At 41.6% G+C, this 22,715-nt stretch overlaps 1 long non-coding RNA gene and 2 gene segments (V, D, J or C); all 3 read right to left on the reverse strand.

Moving 5' to 3' along the window:
- Positions 1–7,131: 7,131 nt before the first annotated feature.
- On the reverse strand, positions 7,132–7,542 carry LOC121137777. The gene is made up of 3 exons (XR_005875073.1): positions 7,466–7,542; positions 7,325–7,365; positions 7,132–7,246 (listed from the first exon to the last, which is right to left on the reverse strand). It is a non-coding gene; the product is annotated as an uncharacterized LOC121137777 (long non-coding RNA).
- A 1,876-nt stretch (positions 7,543–9,418) lies between these two features.
- LOC121137750 lies at positions 9,419–10,321 on the reverse strand. The segment is given in 2 exon segments: positions 9,419–9,810; positions 9,912–10,321. Coding segments are annotated over 2 exon segments (471 nt in total).
- A 7,394-nt stretch (positions 10,322–17,715) lies between these two features.
- Positions 17,716–19,055, reverse strand: LOC121137773. The segment is given in 2 exon segments: positions 17,716–18,582; positions 18,684–19,055. Coding segments are annotated over 2 exon segments (435 nt in total).
- Between the last annotated feature and the right edge of the window lie 3,660 nt (positions 19,056–22,715).

A 22,715-nucleotide genomic window follows, 5' to 3' on the forward strand; every position in this document is an offset into this window, starting at 1 on the left:
CTGGATCCCCACTTGCAAAATACTTGACCATTTGAGTTCTTCCTCAGCTCACTTATACCTCATTCTCATTTTCTGTGTGTCTCCTTGTGAATATCATCTTCAATTTCATTAATCTTCCCTTCTGGAACATCCAATCTACTAGTACCTACATCAGCTGTTTCTCAGCACAGACACCACAATTTTATTTCTAGAAGTTTTATTGGGAACTTTTCATGTCTGTCCCATTTATACCAAAATGTTAAGGTATGTGCTGCAGTTATACTGTTTAATTCCATTATCAGTCCTATTTTCTTCCTTGTTTGCAAAGCTGTAATCTTTTATTAGATGCCAAACAGTATATTTTACGTTTGACACTGTTAAATACTGTGGGTTTCTTAACTAGTAAACTCACAGCTTTTTTTCTGCGATGTGCTTAAGTTATTGAGGAAAAAAAGGAGAAATTCCTAGAAGATCATTTTTGCCCCCCTTGTAGGGTTTGGCAAAGGTAGATATATAACATAGAGACGAACACGACTTAAAAAAATCCATAAAGTGGGGGATTGGAGAGATGCTTGGCAGATGGGGGGACTGGCTGTTCTTTCAGAGGTCCTGAGTTCACTTCCCAGCAATCACATGGTGGGTAATAACAGTCCAAAATAAGATCTGGTGCCCTCTTCTACCTGCAGGCTTATATGAGGGTAGAACGCTGTACACATAATAATAAATAAATAATTTTTTAATTCAATTTTAACACAGTGAAGTATTGGAATAAGCCAAATTTGTATGTACATTAAAAATATCAAATATTATATGCAGTGAAAGAAATGGAACACAAAGAGAAAGAAATTATAATTAAAATTCGGACTCCCCAAAATTGGCTAAGTCCTGGGTTTAAGGGAAGAATAATTAGTGCTTAAACGGTTTATACAGGAGTACGGATTAGGAAATATACAGCAATGATGTTTGTACAGCAGTGAATATGCACAAAAAAAACAGGGGCTTTTGTGGTAATTTGACTGTGATTGTCCCCCAATAAATTCACAGTAAGCTGCACTATTAAGAGGTATGTCATTTCTTGGAGGAAGTGTCACTATAAGAATGGTCTTTGAGGCCTCCTTTGCTCAAGATTAGCTCAGTGTGACACTTAGTTCATTTCCTGTGGTCTTGGAACAAGATATAGCCAGCATCATATCTGACTGTGTGTCACTATGAAGCCAGGACCATGACAATAATGGACTAAACCTATGAAATATAAACCAATTAAATGTTGTTCCTTGATAAGTGTTGCCATGGTCATGGGGTTTCTTCACAGCAATAGAAATCCTATTAGACAGTTATAGACATAAAAACAGTAATGAAGTTCAGAAAATGACTGTCCACCGTGTTACTTTGGTTTCATCTTCTTCTGACCTCAGGGTGTTTGGGGGAAAAAAACAAATATGGTAAAAACCTTCCTCTCAGCTTCTCCTGGTAGACAAAACACAGATTCTCCAAAGGAAGCATGTGAGCCTCTCCCTGGGAGTCCATCCAACCAGGGAATATTAAGTTATTACAGGGCAGACACTGGAGGCCAACCCCCTACTCAAACAGACGTCTCAGAGTCTAACACCCATCTCATATGGACATTTTCAGCCTTCCCCCAAAAATTTACTCTTCCCCAAGTCGTCGGCACCACCCTGTGAAGAGGGAATAGAAGTTTCTAGTTAGCAGTGTGTGTTTAGATATTTGTTTTCCTTTCATTTCATGCCTCTAGACATGGAATTAGTTTGCATAGGGTTTCTCCTGTTTATCTGTAAATTCATTTCATAGACACAATGTAGAGATTAAAGAAATATAGCCCCTGGACAGCAGTCAAAGTAAAACTTTATGTTGCCATATATTTTATCCTTAAAAAGTAAAAGTCAGAGGCTATCTTCAAAATGACATAAGTGGGTAAAAGTGAATATTAATAGCTGAATCTTCAATGGAAGAATATAAAGGAAAAGAACCTGAGTAATTCACATATAATTGTAATGAACATAACCTGTGTTTGCTGGCAAGAATCCTATGGAATGCTTTCTGATGTGGCTGTAATTTTCTTCTGTAGTATAACACAGATCCTGGTAGTCCACAGCTATGTGCACTATGCTTGTAATTCTTTAGAAAATGTTCCAATCTGTTAAGTTTGAGTTCAAGACTCATCTCTTCAGCTGTTGTTGCTTTATTTCTGAGTAAGAGTGAAAAAACATTAATGTTTTGTTGTAATTACTATTTACTCTTCTGTGACTTGACAATTTAGATGGAGCATTGCTGTATTTATTAGGTAATCTTTACTACAAATATTAATTTTCTATTTTGGATAATAATTACTTAAGTTAACATTGATTATATTACAAAGCAAATTAGTGCTTATTTCCTTTAGATGGGAAGCATTCTCCAAAGATTCGCATATTAAAGACTTAGTTCTCTATACTGTGTTTAGTGGAAGATCCTTGAGAAAGATCATGAAGGTTTTGATATCTGCCGGTGTCTGACTTGTATCAGTCTTAAACTACTGGGGCCATCTATTCCAGACTGAGTGGGGCTGTGTTTGAAACCAGCCGAACAGCACCACTGAGTGGGGGAGTGTGGATCAGGTAAGTCCTAGCTACCCAGCAGCCTTAAGAACTAGACACAGACATCTTGTCATTTCAGGAGGATTCTCCATCAATACTGGAGACCAGGGTTTATTCAAGCATCCTCTCAAATAGCTTTCCAAAAGCAGGGTACTGGCAGGAGACATCTACTGTCATGTATATAGGTCTGACTAGGAAATACTTCCTTTAACCCTAGAGATGGTCCTAGAATGCACATACACAAGCCCTCAGACATTCCTTAACAGCACGTCTCACCAGTTTTCAGGCACAATGGGCATGGGGCCTAAGTATTGTTACACAAACTAGAAGCCATTCTCCACTGTGGCCAGGCCATCCGGAGGTAACCAGCCTATATCTAAAAGAGCTCTTGGAATTGAACTGAGGCCTATATTTGAAATATCATATTCAGGCCAGACAGATATCCCCAATGGCTAATCCATGGGCTAATTTATATTTGAAAGGGCATTGAGTGATAAAGACAACTTCTGAAAGCAGCATCTCATAGAAGGATATAGCATGCAATTAAAAAATCTTTCTTCTCTTTTCTTCACTTCTCTTCTCATCTCTTCTCTTCCTTCTTGGCTGGCATGGGATGGCTGGCTTAGTTCTGCCATATTCTTCCAGCCATGCTGTTCTATTGCATTATTGAACAGGAAGTCCAATTAATCATAAACCAAAACCTCTGAACACTGATCCAAATTCCAAAATATATCTTCTTCTTTTATTTTCTCAGACCTCTCATGATGCCATAAAGGTGACAATGACATGCATCTCCAAACTCAATGCCCATCGACTCAAGTTTATTGCCCATTCTGTAAAATGTGGCATGAGCAGCTTTCTGCAGTTTTCTTGGCAATTACCACAAAATGAGCCAACTTACTGAAATATTGTAGCAGGATTGTCTGATAATTTTATTTATAAGTTTACCAAGATGTAAAAAAGAATAATATATCCTTGAATCTGGCATGGAAATTCTTCTTGCAACTTTGGCAAATTAAGACTACTGAGAGATGGGTTGTCTATCCCAGGATGACTCCTCATTAGTTAGGGTTTTATTGCTGTGAAGAGACACGATGAACATGGCAACTCTTTTAAAAGATAAACATTTCATTGGGTTGGCTTATGTTTTCAGAGGTTTAGTCCATTCTCATCATGGTACAACACAGTGGCATGTAGGCAGACATGGTTCTGGTTGCATCTTGATCCAAAGGAAACAGGAAGTGACCTGAATGTCACACTAAGTGAAACTTGATCAAATGAGACCTTAAAGCCCACTTCCACTGTGACATACTTCCTCCAACTAGGCTACATCTACTCCAATAAAGCCACATCTCTAAAAGACCACTCCTTATGAGCTTATGGGAGTCAATTACATTCCAGCAACTACATTCTGCTTCCTGACTCCCATAAATTCGTAACAGTATCATAATGCAAAAAGCATTTAGTCGAACTTCATTAGTCCCCGTAGTCTATCATAGTCTCAACAATGTTTAAAAGTCTAAAGTTCAAAGTTTCTCCTGAGATTCATGCAATCTCTTAGCTATAGTTCCCCTATAAAATCAAAATCAATAAACAGATCACCTACTCACAAAACATAATCCACATGATACACATTAACATTCTGAAACGTAGGAAAGGAAGCATAGTAAGAAAATACTGGACTGAAGCAAGGCCAAAACCCAGCTGGGCAAAGGACAAACTTGGCATCTTCAGATCTTTTGTCAAAACACTCTTCAGCTCTACAACTCCTTTGATCTTGACTACCGTATGCTTCTTTCTTTGGGGCTGTTTCTACCCCTTATTAGTAGCTTTTCTTGACAGGCATCCCACAGCTCTGGCATCTCCAGCATCTTGGGATCTCCAAGATAATCCAGGCTTCAATGTCACAGCTTCATACAATGGCCTCTTTAGGCCTACAATCAGCTCTGACACATGCCTGGCCACTGCAGCTTTCCTTAGTCACTGAGGCAAATTCCATAATACCGTCCTTGTATACTTAAAGCCAGTAATATGTGACCAAATCTGCCAGGTTCTACTGTTTACTGTGGCTGGAAAATGCCCGCCCCCTCAAACTCATTCACATCTTCACCAACTTTCTCTTTTCCATGGTTTCCTTTCCTACCTAAGCTTGGTTGTTCTGGAACTTGCTATTGACCAGGCTGGCCTTGAACTCAGAGATTATTCAATTACATCTTCATAAGTTTTCTGTTTTCGATGGTTTCCTTCATCACCTAAACTTGGCTGTTCTGGAACTTGCTCTATAGACCAGGCTGTCCTCAAATTCAAAGATCCACACACCTCTGCATTCTGACTGTTGGGTTTAAAAGCCTGAACCACCACACTAAGTTTTAAGCTTTTTTAAATTCCTTTTCACAAGTTGGAAACTTGGCTGTGAAGGATCTTGCCCTGAGGTTACCACTTCCTTTATTCCATTTCTTAATCTGCTCATCTCCTTCAACACATGACTTCCATTCCTCTTCTGTGGTCCTTTGCTCCTCAAATATTACATTTTGTGTTTTGCTTGCTAGGCGTGCTCCTTTTCACTATAAATATTCGTTAGAGATAACACTAAGAACCATATGAGAGAATCTACACTAGACGGCTTTGAGATTTCCTCTGTAAAGGGAATTAATCCAAAACTCTTCATGTTACCTACAAGCAGACTCTTTTGACAAAGGGGAAGTGCGCCACATTTTACAATGAAATCTCACCAGAGCCGGGCATTGTTGGTGCACACCTTTAATCCCAGCACTCGGGAGGCAGAGCGGGTGGATCTTTGGGAGGCCTGCCTGGTCTACAGAGAGAGTTCCACGACAGGCTCCAAAACAATACAGAGAAACCCTGTCTCAGAAAATAAAAAGAAATATCACGAGAAAGATCTTTTGGGAATACACTAAAATTCTTCTTTTAAACCTCTTGAGCAAGGCCCCCACAATTCAAATCACACTCAGCACCACTTTCTTCAGTGTCCCTACAAATGTGGCCCATTAAGTAGCACTTAAATCATTTTTCTAATCCACAGCCCCACTGCTCATATTCCTTCAAACAAAAGCATTGTCAGGCCTATCACAGCAATACCCTACTCCTGGTACCAACTCCTGTCTTAGTTGGGTTTTCCATTGCTGTGAGTAGACACCATGACCTCTGCAATTCTTACAAATGAAAAAACATTTAATTGGGACAGTTTACATTTTCAGAGGTTTAGTCCATTATCATCATAGTACAACATGGTAGCATGCAGGCAGATACGGTGCTGGCTACATCTTGATCTGAAGACAAGAGGTGAACTGAGTGTCACACTGAATGAAGCTTGAGCAATGGAGTCCTCAAAGCCCATCCTTACAGTAAGACTCTTTCTCCCGTCTATTTCAACAAAGCCACAACTCTTAATAGTACTGCTCTCTATTAGTTTATGGGGAAAATTACACTCAAAATACAACACTCTCCTAACATGGTTAACCAATCATAAGTAGGCATTCTTAAAAGTATACATATAGGTAACACTAAATAGATTCAACTGGTTGAAAACAATTGTTTATTCATGTCAAACAAAAAGAAAAAAAAGAAACCCCCAAAATAATAGTAATTAAAGAATAAGAGGTCCTGAATTCAAAAGAGGGGAGAATCTTGTGAGGAGCTAGAGGAAGAAGTAAAGGGAGAAATAATATGATTAAATTAAAATCTTCATGTCAAAGAAAAATAATCCAACCTGAAATGGATTTCCGTGGAAAGAAGAGATGCAGAACAAGATAGATGTATCTTCAGTTTAGGAGAAATATCCTAGGAAAATATCTCCAGGGTTGAAAAATACACAACACGTATGAGAAAGCAAGGGAATGTAGACAAATTTAGCTGGAGAGACAAAGGCTGATGATAGAGATGAGGGACGAAAGTGACAGAGGACATCCTGGGCTGTTGTCCTATAGCACAAAGGGGCTACTGACCTATAGAGGAAACATAGTCTGGAAAAGACCATAAAAGTGACTCCGTTGGATAGTGAAGTGCTTGGAGATGTCGCTGAAGGCCACAGGGAGGAATGTGCGGGTTGTGGCCTTATCAAAGAGGTCATGAGGAACTTCAATTAACGATTAGTTTTCAGCCAGTCCTAGTACTGGTAACACAAACCTTTAGTCCTAGCACCAGGGAGGCAGAGGCACTCGGATCTCCACCAGTTTTTGTCCAGTCTGGTTCACAGAGTGAGTTCCAGGACAGCCAAGATTGTTACACAGAGAAACTATCACAAAAACAACAAAACAATACAGAAAGTTTCAGTCTTTTTTCTCTGAAATCAGAAACAAGGGATGGAGATAAAACAGGCAGCCATGAAAAGGTGTTAGAGTAGACAAAGACCCATGCTGACATGGTCCTAGTTTTTCACAGCTTAGTGATTCTTACAGAGGCAGGGACTCCCCAGGGCACACAGGCAAGTTGACTTCCTAATTTATGTGCAGAGTGGAGGCAGCCACACATTGCTGTGCATCACTGCTGGCACAGAAGTACACAGCTGTCTGAGAGGGGGAAGCCGTCTCCAGAGCGAGGGAGTAGTTTGCTTGGCTTGGCCTGGTGGCTTTGAACCCATCAGGGACATCTCCAGTCTGTGTGTCACCAGCACCGAATGAGTAATGGATCAGCCTCAGTCCATGCCCCGGGTCCTGCCGATACCAGTACATATAGTTGTGGTTATCATTCTGCTGACAGCTCAGTTCCACCTTTCCTCCTGTTGCTGTCACCTTGCTTCTTGGGCTTTGGGTGACTGCAGCCTCCATGGGTTCTGTAATAGAGAGAGACAGAGCCTGATGATGTCATCTCAGCTATAAAAGACTTGGGAATTCTGGGAAGGGAAGCACACCTGTGTCCTGTCCAGCACTCACTTGCACACAGCAGACTCAAGGCCACACAGAAGAGCCTGACGTCCATCTCAGGACCAAGGCGAGATGTGATGTCTTCCAGCCCTGTTTGTGGAAACGAGAGCTGGGGCTCTCAGTGACTTAGTGATGTCACTGTTTCCAACAAATGCTTGAGCTGCAGAGTTGACATGCCCCGCCCCTTCCCTACAGTAGCAAGTCAACTTTCAATTATAATCGCATAGTTGGATTACACAAAAATATTATACAATAATTTTCAGGCATACACAATTAACAACTGAGATTTCAAGATCTGGAGTTTGTTTTGTGTTTATACATGCATGTACTTTCCCTGATCTTAGTCAACATCTTAGGTTTCTTGAATTCTTACTATAGTAGAACACTTTAGTTTATATTGTTTTATTTTCATACTATTTGTGTAGTTCCAGCTGCAGCCTAGTAACATGCTGTATTGTTTGAAATTTCTACTAGTTCTTTACTTTGTCTAAATGCTGGAAGAGAAACCTTCAGTGCCATCTATGGCAACAAGAACTGCTTGGCACCCAGAGAGTTTATACAACACCAAGGTTGAGATCATGACACTTTGAACCATTCTTTTAAGCTAACTCATACAAATTCATGGACACAAGGTCAACATAACAGTCTTGGCCCTCACTGTGTCTTCATCATTTAAAAAACAAAGCAAGTAAACAAGCAAACAAAAACCCCCTCACTTTCCTTCAGGTGATGCTGAGCAAGACCAGCCTAAGCTTTTCTCACTGTTATTCCTGTCAAGAGAATCTCCTTCAGCAGTGTGGGTGAGCTGTTTGCCTGGTAATATGCAGGTCTGGTTCCTCCAGGTTCCTAGGGAAATGTAACCACTTCATTCAAAAGCTCATTTCATAAATTCACTAACATGAAATGCATGCCTCCACTCAAAGGCACTACAGGTTCCTTACTAGAAAGTATATCTCAGTTACTTCTTATTCAGATAATATCAAAGCATGAAGCTTCCTTCTGTTGCCACATACCCTGATGGTATCTTGATGGCTGTTTTTATAATGCTATACTGGTGAGGAAGGGCTCATAAGCAGATGCAGAGATATCGGGAACAGCACAACATCCTTATGAAGAAGCTGAGAAGAGACTCTGGCCATCCCAGAAAGAACAGAGCTCTCAGTGCTCAAGACTTGACTTGTCCCCAGAGACCAAGAACCAAGAATAAAAAAGTCCATTGTCCATGGTTGAGTCCGTCCAAGATAGAGCTACTTTCTACTTTGACTTAACTGTTTGGAGTGGGAATATGAGATTTCATACCTCTTAAGTTCATGTCCAAAACAAGGTCTGATCTACCAGCAATGTTAGTCTTCTGGACAAATTTCTGATTTCACTGGAAAGAGAAACATCTGCCATAAATATCTCTTTATTTTCCTTTTAAATTGATTATTTGATTACTGAGTAACAAAAATTTTGTTGAAAATTAAACCTCATCTTGAAACTGTGACAATACAAGCATTATCTGACTTAATAATATACATCTATAAGCTGTCAGCGCCCTATACACGTACAAGCTAATCTCAGCTAGTCTTATAAGACAAGAGAAAGTAACCTGCTACTTTGGACTAAAACTGAGAGACACCAAGGAAATTCCAAACTTTGACATAGAGGCAAAGAAAGGCAGGTTACAATCCTTATATTGATTATCTTAAACATGGAATGTAAGGAAATTTCATAAGCTACTGATTCCTATTGAAGTGTTGTATAGAAATCTTCATCTTAAAAATGGATACGTTAATGTCTATCTTGTCTTAAAACACTTTGCCTATGGCCACACCCAAAGACAAAGTAGCCTTTCCTAATACTGATTAGGAGCTGAAAGATGCTGGCAGAGACATGAGGAAATCTGGAATCTTGGGATCAACCCCAGTGTTTAGGACTCGCTGTATGGGCTCAGCAGGGCAGTGGGGATATTTGTAAAACCTACAAGAATTCCTGGGCCTTGGCTAAGGCTGTGTGAGACTGCATCAGCAGTGGGAGCAGGAAGATTGGGGACAGAAAGCCAGTCACTCTGTAAGGCTGTGATGAGCTAGCACAGAAATACACAGCAGAATCCTCCAGCTGCAAGGCGCTCATGTTCATCTCAGAGTGATAGTCACTGAACTGCTGCACTGAGAACCGGCTGGGGATGTTTCCTTTCTCTCTCTCCATTTTTTCATAATGCTGAATGAGGAACTTCAGTTCTTGCCCCAGAGTCTGCTGGTAACAGGCCACACTGGCATGTCCAGACATGGGAATGCATTTCAGAGTGGACCTTCCTCCCCTTGCTTTGATTAGGTGTCTTGGAGACTGGATGACCCCGGGATTTGCTGAACCTGGGGAGGCAGGAGGCAGGAGTGAGCATCTGGAGGAAGAGGGCGTGGATGCAGCTGCAGTGAAGGAGTCAGGAGCAGTCCCTCCAGAGCTCAGGACTTACCTGTCCCCAGGAGAAAGACAGTGACACAGCAAAGCAGGGTGGGGCCCCAGGCAGAGTCAGGGAGGGCAGTGTCACTCATCCTTCTCCTCAGGATGCTGCTGTCCTTGTGAGAGCAGAGATCTCGTCGACTCCCATAGGCTCTCTGTACCCTTGGGCATACTCTGCTGGCTCAACCCCTCCCCTTTAGGCTCAGCCTGCTTAGTGGAAGGGGAGACGGCTGTGCTAAATAAATATGGCTGTCTGTGGAGAAGTCCTTTCCATGCTTTCCTCTGTGTCAAGAGCTTCCTTCTCTTGTCCTATCTCCAGGTGTTTGGATTGCCATGTCTCCAGATCATTGCTCCCTGTGGTAATGCCCAGTGGGTGTGCAATGAAGATTGAAACTGCCCCACCTCCATCCCAGCCAGCTACCCTGTCCCTCTTGAACCTGCACTGTTCTAGTTCCTCAGCTAATAACTCACTGTTGTCTCCCTAACGGGGCTCTGCCTGCATCCACCTTCTGAAGATATGTCAGCTGCTCCCTCAGCAGTTCCCCCTAGTGGCCAGCTGTGCACTCGCTGGACTGCACCTCTACTTGCTATGGTGGAGGTGGCCTGGTGCTCTCAGAATCAGGGATCAGAGAGCACTGTTCCCTGTGCCTGTTACTTGCCAAAAGCTCACATTTTGTCCGTGGTAGTGAGAGACAATGAAGGAACGTCAATTTTCAAAAAAGAAACAGAAAAACAGAGGAGCCCAAACCAAAGGAAACCACAGCAGAATACATCGAATCTTATCACAGTGTCTGAGGGAGACACACACTAGTCTTCAGATGTCACCTGCCCTGGGAAAGGGTTAGAGGTGAGGAAACAGGTGCCGGTCAAAGGAAATGCCCAGAACGGCAGACCGCAGATGCTGTCAGTGGAAACGCTTCTGAGAAGTTGGAAAAATAAACCAGTCTAGGGAAGAGAAAGCTGAGAAGGGTAGAATCTTTGTTGTAAAACAGATAGCTTGCTTTTGGAACATAAAATTCAACGTTAAAGTTTCACACTGCTTGCTGTTTGACCGTTTGAGCTTATCCTCAGCTCACTTAACTCCTTCTTCTCATTTTCTCTGTGCTTCCTTATGAATACCACGTTCAAATTCATCAGTCCTTCCTTCTGGAGCAGCCAATGCGCTGCTACCTACAGCCAGCCATTTCTCAGCGCAGACACCACGACTTTATTTCTAGACGTTTGACTGGGAAGTTTGCGTGCCTCCCACTTTTAAGGTCATCTAATAGATATGTGCTGCCTTTGCACTGTGTAATGCCATCGTCAGCCAGTTTGTCAGAAATCTAGTGACTCATTTCTCCCAGTGTGGTGAGCGGTCTATTTTCTTTACATCTATACAAAACTATAATCATTTATTAGATTGCAAATGTGTATTTTATGTTTAACTGTGTTAGATACCATGGTTTTCTTATTAATACATTCGTAAGTCTATTCTGCAGTGTGCTTATGTCACAGAGGAACAAAAATCAAGGAGACTCCTAGTAGATCATTATTGTTTTTAAAGACAGGCTTTGGCAAAGATATATATCAATCTCATAGGCATGGACCCAACTTAAAAACCCCATAAATTGGTGGTCATGAAGAAAAATGTGCAATTTTAATGCAATGAAGTATTGAAATAATTCAAGATCTTATGCATATTAAAAATGTATCAAACGTTATGTGAACTGAAAGAAACCAGTCACAAAGGAAAATAAATTACAGTTCTAAACACAGGCTTCCTAAAATGGCAAGATCACGGCATGGCAGGAAGAATAGTTACTTTTCAATGAGTTTAGAGATGAAAATTTTGGGGGAAATAGTAACGATGGCTATACATCAGAACAGTTATTTGTGAAATATTACAGAGTTATAGGTATTAGCACTTTGATGGAGTTCAGTAAATGCTGTCCAGTATGCTATTTTAGTTTCTGCTTCTTCTAATCTAAAGGTGTTTGGGAAGAAACATATTTGAAAAAAAAACTTTCTCTGAGCTTCTCCTGGTAGACAAAGCACAGATTCACCAAAGGAAGCATGTGAGCCTCTCCCAGGGAGTCCAGCCAGCAGGGAGGATTAAGTTATCACAGGAGAGGACACTGGAGGCCCACCCCATGCCCAGACAGACTTCTCAGAATCTAACATCCTTTTCCGTTTTTTTTAAAATTTTTTTGTTGCTTTGGGATATTGCTTTGGAGGCTGTCCTGGAACTCACTCTGGAGACCAGAGTGGCCTCGAACTCACAGAGATCCATCTGCCTGTCTCTGCCTCCAAAGTGCTGGGATTAAAGGCGTGTGCCACCAACAGCCGGCACCTAACATCTATTTCTTAAGGACATTTCCATGTTTCCCCCAAACATTTATTATTTCCTAACCTTCCTGCATCACCTTACACCTCAGCCTGTGAGAGGGAATAGAAGTTTCTAGATACCAGTAGTTGTTTAGATATTCATTGTCCTTTCGTTTCACATCCCAGGGCACGAAATTAGATTGCATAGCTTTTTGCTTGGTGATGTGTGAATCTACTTCCTAGAGAGTAAACAAACATGACCTTTTCCATACACATCAGCATAGTTCACAGCTCCATGCACATTCTGTTTTGTACTACTTTAGAAAATTGTTCCTATCTGCTAAGCTTGAACGCAGCACTCAACACTTCAGCTGCTGATGCTGTTTTTAAGTGACAATGAAAAAAGCTAATGTTTTGAGGTAATTCCTATCTATTCTTCTGTGATTTGATAACTTATGCAGAATCTGGCTGTATTTATTAGGTAATATTTATTAACAAAAATTGATTTAATGATTAATAGTGATGTTTTTCTATACTCATGGACGGGAGACTTGGTCAGTCATTACATAGGCTTCCTCAGGCAGTAGATGGGAGTAGCTTCAGAACCACAGCCAGAATAGCCATTATTTGTAAAGTCAAAATTAGGGTTCTCCATGGGTCCCTCCCTTTGAGATCTGGGAACTCTGAACAGGAGAGAGACGGATCACTGTAGGAGTCAGGGGATGGGGGATGCCAGGAGAACATGTCCCACCAAATCAGCTAAGCAGGGTGACTCCCATAGGCTCACAGAGACGGAAATGGAAGAATAGGGCCTGTATGGGTCTGCAGTAGGTCCTCTGCACGTATGTAAGGCTGTTAGGTCTTTCTTGTGGTGCTCCTAACAGTGGGAGAGGGTATATCTCTGACTCTTGCCTGCTACTGAGACTCTTTTCTTTCTATTGTATTACCTTGTTCAGCCTCAATATGAGGGCTTTTGCCTTTCTCTCTCTTCCTTTTCTTCTCTCATACAATACATCCAGACCCAGCTTCCCCTCCCTCCTCTCTTCCTTGTCTTGTGCTGATTAGCTGTTTTCTTTAGGAAGCCTGCTCTGAGATTTAGTGGAAGTGGATCTGGGGGAGCTGAGGCAGGAGGAGAGCTAGGGGGAGTTGGAGGGAGGGGAAACTGTGGTTGGATGTACTGTATGAGAGAAGAATCTACTTTCAACAAAAATAAATTAATAAACATTCCTTTTCTGTTTTGGATAATTATACCAGGCAAGGTGTGTGAATTACAAATCAAAATTGGGCTTATTCGTTTTATATGGGAAGCATCCCCCCAAATTTAATTTATTAAAGGCTTACTTTTCTATACAATGCTCAGAGGAAGGGCTTTGACAAAATTAGATCAGGAAGGCTTTGATTTAGACATTGTCTCATCTATAGATAGATTTATAATGGAAAACACAGCCTACTAGGAGGTTATATGTCACCAGAGGAATTCAGTTAAAAGACTATCTATCATCTATCTATCTATCTATCTATCTATCTATCTATGTATCATCTATCTTCTATCTCCTTCTCTTCCTCATTCTCCACCTCCTCTTCCTCCTCTTCCTATTCTCCTCTCTTCTCTTCTTTGCTTTCTCTTTCTCATTGCCTGTCATGAAATGGGAAACACAGCTCTGCTATATTCTCCCTGCTAGTCTGTTCTGCCACATCACAGACTCCTCAAGTCACAGGCTCAATTAAACATAGAGCAAAACTGATGTGCTGAGGTTAAACATTCCTTCCTCCTTCTTTTTCATAGACCTGTCATCATGCCAGAAACGTGACTATGGTATGAATCTCCAGACTCAATACTGAGGCAGTTTGATTGCCCATTCTCTAAAATACAGCGTCCCTTGAGCAGCATCGTGAAGTTGTCTACCCAATTACCATGCGCTGAGCCAAGTTACACAGTAAAACAAGAGAATCTGATGCTTTCATTTGTAAATTCATCAAGATATAGAAAAGGAGTATTGGGTCTTGAAATCTGTCCCTGTATTCTGTCCAGCTATTTTTACTCTTGTGATTAAGACTGCAGAGAAAGGGGAGGTAGTCTTCCCCAGGATGAGTCCCCTGCATGGTTATCCAAACACAAGCAGGTATCCCAAATAGTGTAAGTCTTTATAACAGTAAATAGACATGAAAGGTCATAATTCTTTATTAATTCATACCATACACAAAAAAACCAAAAGTAATAATAACAATTAAAGAATTAGAGGACTTGAATCTTAAAGGGGAGAGAATCAAGTGAGGCTCTAGAGGAAGAGGTAAGGGAAGAGACAATGTAATTACATGAAAATCTTAGAAAGGTAAACAAGAAACCCAGCCTGAAAGACAGTTTCATGGGAAGTAGAAAACAAGAACAAGAGGGGAAGACATGTCTTCATTGCAGAGGAGATGTCCTAGGAAAATGTCTCCAGAGTTGAAAACAGCGCAACAGAAAGGAAGAAACAATGAGATGTAGACAAGTTTAGCTTGAGAGGAAAGAACCATGGAAGGCTGAGTACATGCTGATGACGGATTTGAGGGAAGAGAACGACATGGGCTATTGCCATACAGAACACAGAGGCTACTGACCTATAGAGGAAACACAGCCTGGAAGGAGACCATACAAGTGACTCAGATGTACAGTAAGTGGCTGAAGAGTTCACTGAGGCCACAAGGAGGGAGATTATTAAGAGTCATCAGGAGCTTCAATTCAGGGTTCCGGTTCCTCTCTGAAAGCAGACACAAGGGGTGGAGAAGAGATAAGCAGCTACGGAAAGATGTCAGAGTGGACTTCAGCCAGGCTGAGACCCATGCTGACATGGTCCTAGTTTTTCACAGTTTAGTAATTCTTACAGAGGCAGGGACTCCCCAGGGCACACAGGCAAGATGACTTCCTAATTTATGTGCAGACAGGAGGCAGTCACACATTGCTGTGCATCACTGCTGGCACAGAAGTACACAGCTGTCTGAGAGGGGGAAGCCGTCTCCAGAGCAAGGGAGAAGTTTGCTTGGCTTGGTCTGGTGGCTTTGTACCCATCAGGAACATCTCCAGTCTGTGTGTTATCAGCACCATATGAGTAATGGATCAGCCTCAGTCCATGCCCTGGGTCCTGCCGATACCAGTACATATTGTTGTGGTTATTAGTCTGGTGACAGCTCAGTTCCACCTTTCCTCCTGTTGCTGTCACCTTGCTTCTAGGGCTTTGGGTGACTGCAGCCTCCATGGGTTCTGTAATAGAGAGAGACAGAGCCTGATGATGTCATCTCAGCTCAAAGACTTGGGAATTCTGGGAAGGGAAGCACACCTGTGTCCTGTCCAGCACTCACTTGCACACAGCAGACTCAAGGCCGCACAGAAGAGCCTGATGTCCATCTCAGGACCAAGGCGAGATGTGATGTCTTCCAGCCCTGTTTGTGGAAACTAGAGCTGAGGCTCTCAGTGACTTAGTGATGTCACTGTTTCCAACAAATGCTTGAGCTGCAGAGTTGACATGCCCCGCCCCTTCCCTACAGTAGCAAGTTGATTTTAAAGCATAATGTTTTTGTTACTTCATGCAACAATGTTTATATGGGATAAACAAAAGTTACCAACAGAGATGGGAAAGATTTTGTGACTTGGTTTTTTTTTTTTATTTCTAGATGCATGAGCTCTTTCTTTGATTTTACTCCTTGTTAGGGTTAGGGATGTTGAATATGTAAACCTGATCTTGAAACTCTGGCAATACTAACTTTATCTGACTTAATATCATGTGTGTATAATCTGGCAGCTCCTCCCCACACATACATACTAACCCCACCTTGTCTTATAACATCCGAGACAGTGAGCTGCTATGTTTTTTACCTAAACTGAGAAGTTTCAGGAGCTATCTACAGGGGTGGAAAGTTCTCAGCAGAGAGTGTATGGAGCTGGCAAGGGAAGGAGGTGAGCCAGGCCATGTTGGTCAGGAATATTTTGCAGTCTAAATGACAAGCAGACAGAGTGTTTCGTTATTCATATAGAATTTAATAAGTATGGGTACATACATGTTGTTCTAAAACTTAGATCATATCATTCTTGTTTTTGAACATGTGTTTAACATATTCTCTTATCCATCTTTTAGTCATCATTAATAAACTATGACAAAACAGAGCTATAATTTCCAATCATTTTCCCTCAAGTTTTGACATCATTAATTAAACAGTTATCATTTTTAAACACTCTTACTCATTAACCTCATCAACCAATTTTTAAGAATTTAGAGATATATGACAGCGTGTTCCCACACTGTATCTTTTGTGGTTACAAGGACACTAGACCAAAACAAAATCTTCAAGCCAGCCCAGGCAGTTTGTCATGTCCCAAGCAGTACATAATTAACTCTTAATGGTCAGTGTGGCCAAGAAATATCCTCAGGCCAAAGCTGCTGCAGTTATTATTTAAATGCTGGCATAGCACAATGCTCACATTTATAAAATTTGTTTATAAGTCTAATCCTGACATTCTGTTGTTCCTTGGTCATATGGCATCACAGGGACTCTGCATGAGCTAACGTTTCTAAGGAAAGGAGGTCCTGACATCTCATTCTGTTTATTTTGGGAGGGTTCGAGACAGGGTTTCTTTGTAGTTTTGGAGGCTGTCCTGGAACTCGCTCTGTAGACCAGGCTGGTCTCCAACTCACAGATATCTGCCTGCCTCTTCCACCTGAGTGCTGGGATTAAAGGCGTGCGCCACCAATGCCCAGGCATCTCATCTTTTGTCATCTTTCTGCATCAGTCTTTGCCCATTAGCATAAGTCTCTATGTAGGACAGAGTTAACCTCAGCTAATCCAGATTTGTTGCTGTATATGCCACATAATCACCTGAGTGTACACCGTGAAGAGGCTTGCCCCCATAGCTGTGGCCCACTCCTCCCCCCAACCGAGGCTCGCTGACCCTTTTTGAGTTTACTTTGTATTGAATACCTTGTCCTGTGTAAGCACAGGGGAAAATGTTTCAAAAATGTCTCATAGCCTCATAAAGAGACCTCTGACTTTGTGTGTGTCACAACCTCCAAGGCATAAGGAAGACCTTCAAGTAGATTAAGGATGTCTCCCTAAAAGCAGGGAGGGGTAGTATGCTCAGGATTGCACTGGGGAAGCTCAGAGACAGTACTCCTGAGCAAAGGCATAGATGATTTATGAAAAATGTTCCATAAATTCAACACGCCCAGATTGTACAAGTATTAAAAATCCCCCAAGAACTTTGGACTTCCATCCAACAATGTGAGATGCACTCTCACCCTGAACTCTTGGGGGAGGGTCTAGGCCCTGCCCTGGATGAAATGACAGACTATGGACACCCCCATGGAGGGCCTCATCCTCCCTGGGGAAATGAGGGGATATTGGGGGGTTTGGGGGAGGGGCATGGGAGGAGGGGAGGGAAACAGAGAGGGACCTGGAACTGACTTGTGAAGCAACCTTGTTTCTAATCTAAATTTAAACTTAAAAATAAATAATAAAAAAGTGAAAACAAATCCCCCAAGTATGCAACAGATGGAGACAAAAACCAAATGTGGCACGGTAGCCATCATGAGGCTCAGCTTGCTGTGTCGTTCTAAAGAAGCTGCTGCGGATTTATGACTTTTATTGTCCCCATCAAAGATGGCTGTCACAGGGAAGCACCAAGGACATTTGGAAGGTTGACTTAGAAGGCTAAGAGATGCAACTTTCAGTTCATTTGTTGATGTATTCAAACATGAATGTTGGGAAATTTCAAAAAGCTTCTGATTCCTATTGATGTATAGAAATCTTCATCTACAACTGGATATGTTAATGTCTACCCTTGTCTTAAAACAGATGGGCCAGAGTCATAACATAACACAGTAAGGTTCCACCCACTGGGTAGGAGACAAGTGAGACCATTTGGACTCTTAGGGTCCACACCAGTTTTAGGACCATTCTGTGTGAGCTCAGTTAGTTGAGGAGGGTATTATGAAAGAGCTATAGGCGTTTCTGGGCCGTGGCTAAGGCTGTAAGCCACCTCAAGAGGCCTAACTAGTATATAACCAGTGGGAGCAGGAAGATTGGGGACAGAAAGCCAGTCACTCTGTAAGGCTGTGATGAGCTAGCACAGAAATACACAGCAGAATCCTCCAGCTGCAAGGCGCTCATGTTCATCTCAGAGTGATAGTCACTGAACTGCTGCACTGAGAATCGGCTGGGCATGCTCCCTTTCTCTGTCTCCATTTTTTCATAATGCTGAATGAGGAACTTCAGTTCCTGCCCCAGAGTCTGCTGGTACCAGCTCACACCGTTATGTCCAGACATGGGAATGCATATCAGAGTGGACCTTCCTCCCTTGGCTTTGATTAGGTGTCTTGGAGACTGGATGACCCCGGGATTTGCTGAACCTGGGGAGGCAGGAGGCAGCAGTGAGCATCTGGAGGAAGAGGGCATGGATGCAGCTGCAGTGAAGGAGTCAGGAGCAGTCCCTCCAGAGCTCAGGACTTACCTGTCCCCAGGAGAAAGACAGTGACACAGCAGAGCAGGGTGGGGCCCCAGGCAGAGTCAGGGAGGGCAGTGTCACTCATCCTTCTCCTCAGGATGCTGCTGTCCTTGTGAGAGCAGAGTCAGCTCCTCCTCTCTCTCCTCCTCTCATCTCACTGCCTGTGATGTCGGGCTCTGAGATCAGTGATCTTGTTGGCTCCCATAGGGTCCCTTCACCCTTGAGCATACTCTGCTGGCTCAACCCCTCCCCTTTAGGCTCAGCCTGCTTAGTGGAAGGGGAGATGGCTGTCTGTGGAAGAGTCCTTTCCATGATTTCCTCTGAGACAGTAGCTTCCTTCTCCTGTATTTTCAAGGTTACATTTCATGGCTGCCCAGTGGGTACGTAAAGATGATCAACCTCTCTTTCCCTGCCTTATGTCTCCTGAGCAGCATGGTTTCTGCTTTCACAGCTCACACCCAACTGTGGACTCCCAACCAGAGCTCTGCAGCAGCTCACTCCGTGGATCTGCAGTGCCCCCTAGTGGCCAGCTGTGCAGTCACTGGGTTGTACCTCTACTGGCTGTGGTAGAGGGTGTTATGGAGCTCAAAATCAGGCATCTGGGGTGAACCAGAAAATATTGAAGAGTTGTTTTCAGTTCCAGTTTACCCCCCCCAAAATCAAATGTTGTCTGTGCTACTGCAGGAGGCATAAAAGAAACTCATTTTAAAAGAAAAAAATCTAAGTCCAAGTCTAAGACATATCATGGTGTTGCAAGGAGTCATACAAAAGGCATTAGATGCCAGATGCCTTTGGAAGGGGCTGGACCTGGATAAAACACCTTCAGGCTCAGAGAATTTTTATGACAGAGTGGGACCAGTCTAAGGAAGTGAAAGCTGAAAAGGGAACAATGTTGGGGTTATTGTTGTAATAGGAAGCTTGTATTTGAAGGGATTTAAATATTAAAATTCTTCATTGGAATCCCCACTTGCAAAATATTGGACCGTTTGAGGTCATCATCAGCTCACTTATACCTTGTTCTCATTTTCTGTGTGTCTCCTTGTGAGTATCATCTTCAAATTCATTAATCTTTCCTTCTGGAGCATCCAATCTACTGGTACCTACAGCAGCTGTTTCTCGGCACAGACACCACAATGTTATTTCTAGACTTTGATTGGGAACTTTGTATGTTTGCCCTATTCCTGCGAAATTGATATCATACATGCTGTAGTTGTACTGTTTAATGTCATTGTCAGCCAATTTGTCAGAAATAGGTTGTTTTCTAGTGATTGATTTTTCTCATAGTGGTGAGTCCTATTTTCTTCCTTCTGTACAAACCTGTAATCTTTTATTAGATGCCAACCTGTATATTTTATGTTTGAGAGTGTTAGATACTGTGGTTTTCTTATTAATACATTTGTAGCTTTATTCTACATTGTGCTTATGTAACTGAGAAACAAAAATCAGAGAAATTCCTAGCAGATCATTATTGTTTTTATAGGCAGGCTTTGGCAAAGAAGATATATAAAGTAGACATGGACCCAACTTAAAAATCCATAAATTGATGGACAGGTAGAAAAATGTACAATTTCAAAACAGTTACATATATTTAAATAAGTATTTGTATACATATTAAAATGTATCATATATTATGTCAAGTGAAAGAAACCAGTCACAAAGAGAAAAATTATAATTGTGAACATAGACTTCCTAAAAGAGGCAAGATTGGGTCCCTGAGGAAGAATAGTTAATACTTTATTGATTTAAAGAGGAAAACTTCTTGGCAAATACCTAGTATGTTGGTTCTACTACACGATGAGTATGTGTAAAATACCATGAGATTACAGATATAAAAACACTTATGGAGTTCAGGAAATGACTGTGCAGTATGCTATTTTAGTTTCTGCTTCTTCTGACCTAAAGGTGCTAGGGAAAAAACAAATTTGGAAAAAACAAAACAAAACCCTTTGTCTCAGCTTCTCCTGGTAGACAACGCACAGATTCTATGAAAGAAGCTTGTGAGCCTCTCTCCGGGAGCCCACCCAATCAGGGAGGATTAAGTTATCATAGGAGGAGACACTGGAGGCCCACTCCATGCACAGACAGACTTTTTGGAGTCTATCATCCATTGCTTTAGGAAATTTTCCGTTTTCCCCAAACATTTATTCTTCCTCAGTCTTCCTGCATGCCCCACACCTCAGCCTGTGAAGAGGAAATAGAAGTTTCTAGATGCCAGTAGGTGCTTAGATGTTCATTGTCCTTTCATTTTACATCCCAAGGCATGCAATTAACTTGCATAGCTTTTTGCCTGCTGATCTGCGAATTCATTTCCAAGATACAACGCAAAGACTAAGTGAATGTATCTTCTCCCATAAGCATCAAACTGAAATTTGTTGTTACCATGTGTCTCATTGCCGTCATAAAAATTAAAAAGGAAAGAAAGGGAGATTACCTTCACAATTACAAAGAAAGTAAAAATAAATATTAATAGCTTCATCCTCCATGGATGTAGTTAAAGAGGAAAGGACCCAAGTAATTCAGACGCACGGGTTACTCATAAAATGGTGTTTGTTAGAAAGCAATCCCATGGAGTATTTTTTGGTGTGCCTGTCATTTTCTTCTATAGTATAAGACAGTTCCTGGCAGCTCACAGATCTATGTTCATCTGTTTCATAATTCTGTAGAAAATGTTTCTATCTGGTCAATTTGAATTTAAGACTCAGCACTTCATCTGCTGCTGGGTTGTTTATAAGTGACTGTGAAAGAAGTTAATGTTTCTTTTAATTCCATTTACTCTGTTTTGACATGACAGTTTAGGAGGAGCATTCTGTATTTGCTGGGTTGTCTTTTTATTAATATTAGTATTATTTGTATTTTGGGGGTAAGAACTCTGCAGGCAAGGCATTGCTACATTACAAAGCAAAAGAGTGCTTGTTTGGTTTAAATGTTAACTGTTCCTCAAAGATTCAGTTATGAATGATTTACTGGTCTACCAGTATTCATAGGAAGGGCTTTGAGAAAGATTAGATCATGGAGGCTTAGGTTTCACCAATGGCTAATCTACAGATAGGTTTATAACAGAAAGGACATTGAATCATGTAGACAACTTCAGAAAGAAGGGGCCTCTAGAATCAAACACTAAAAGATCTCTCTCTCTCTCTCCCTTCCTCCCTCCCTCCCTCCTTCCTTTCCTCCCTCCTTGCTTCTTCACTGTCATGAGATTGGCGTGTCAGCTCTATTTTATTCTTAAGCCACACCACAGGTCCAACTAATTATAGACCAAAACACTGAAATACAAAGGCAAAAAAGACTTTCTTCCTTTATTAAATCTGTCATGATGCCAGAAAGTCCCTATGACATGGATCTCCAAACTCAATACCCATTCTGTAAAATGTAGTGTCTCATGAGCAACTTCCCGCAGCTGTCTACCCAATTACCATGCACTGAGCCAAGTTACTTACACATTATAACAAAAGAATATGAGATTTATGTTTCTAAATTCAGCAAAACCTTGATATCTGGAATGCTAATACCTCCAGCATTTATTTTTCTGGATATTGGGGAATTAGTTTTCCATTTTCCAAGCAAGAATGGTCACCCTAATCTATATATTCATGTCACACCAAAAAAACCTCACCAAAAACAATAATTAAAAGTTAAGAGATCATGACTTTTAAAGCAGGGGAAATGTGAACAGTCAGAGGGACGAGGAGAGGAAACAATCTCATTAAATGAAAACCAGAAGGAGAGGAAATAATCTCATTAAATGAAAACCTGAAAAAGTTAAAGAAAAATAATTCTGTTTGAAATATATTTTTGATGGGAAGGCATGACACAGAAGCAAGGGAAAGACATGCCTTCAGTGCAGAAGAAACGTTCTTAGAAAACGTCTCCATGGTTGAAGACAGCACAGCACATATGAGGAGGTAAGGGAAGGCAGAGAGGGTCAGCTGGAGTGGAAAGAAACTGGAAAAGCTAGGGAAAGACATACGTGAAGGCAAAGACATAGGACCTTATGGGCTATTGTCCTATAACACAAAGGGGCTACCGCCCTACAGA

This window comes from Mesocricetus auratus, unplaced genomic scaffold, assembly GCF_017639785.1.
Source record: "Mesocricetus auratus isolate SY011 unplaced genomic scaffold, BCM_Maur_2.0 Super-Scaffold_100694, whole genome shotgun sequence".
Taxonomy (NCBI): domain Eukaryota; kingdom Metazoa; phylum Chordata; class Mammalia; order Rodentia; family Cricetidae; genus Mesocricetus; species Mesocricetus auratus.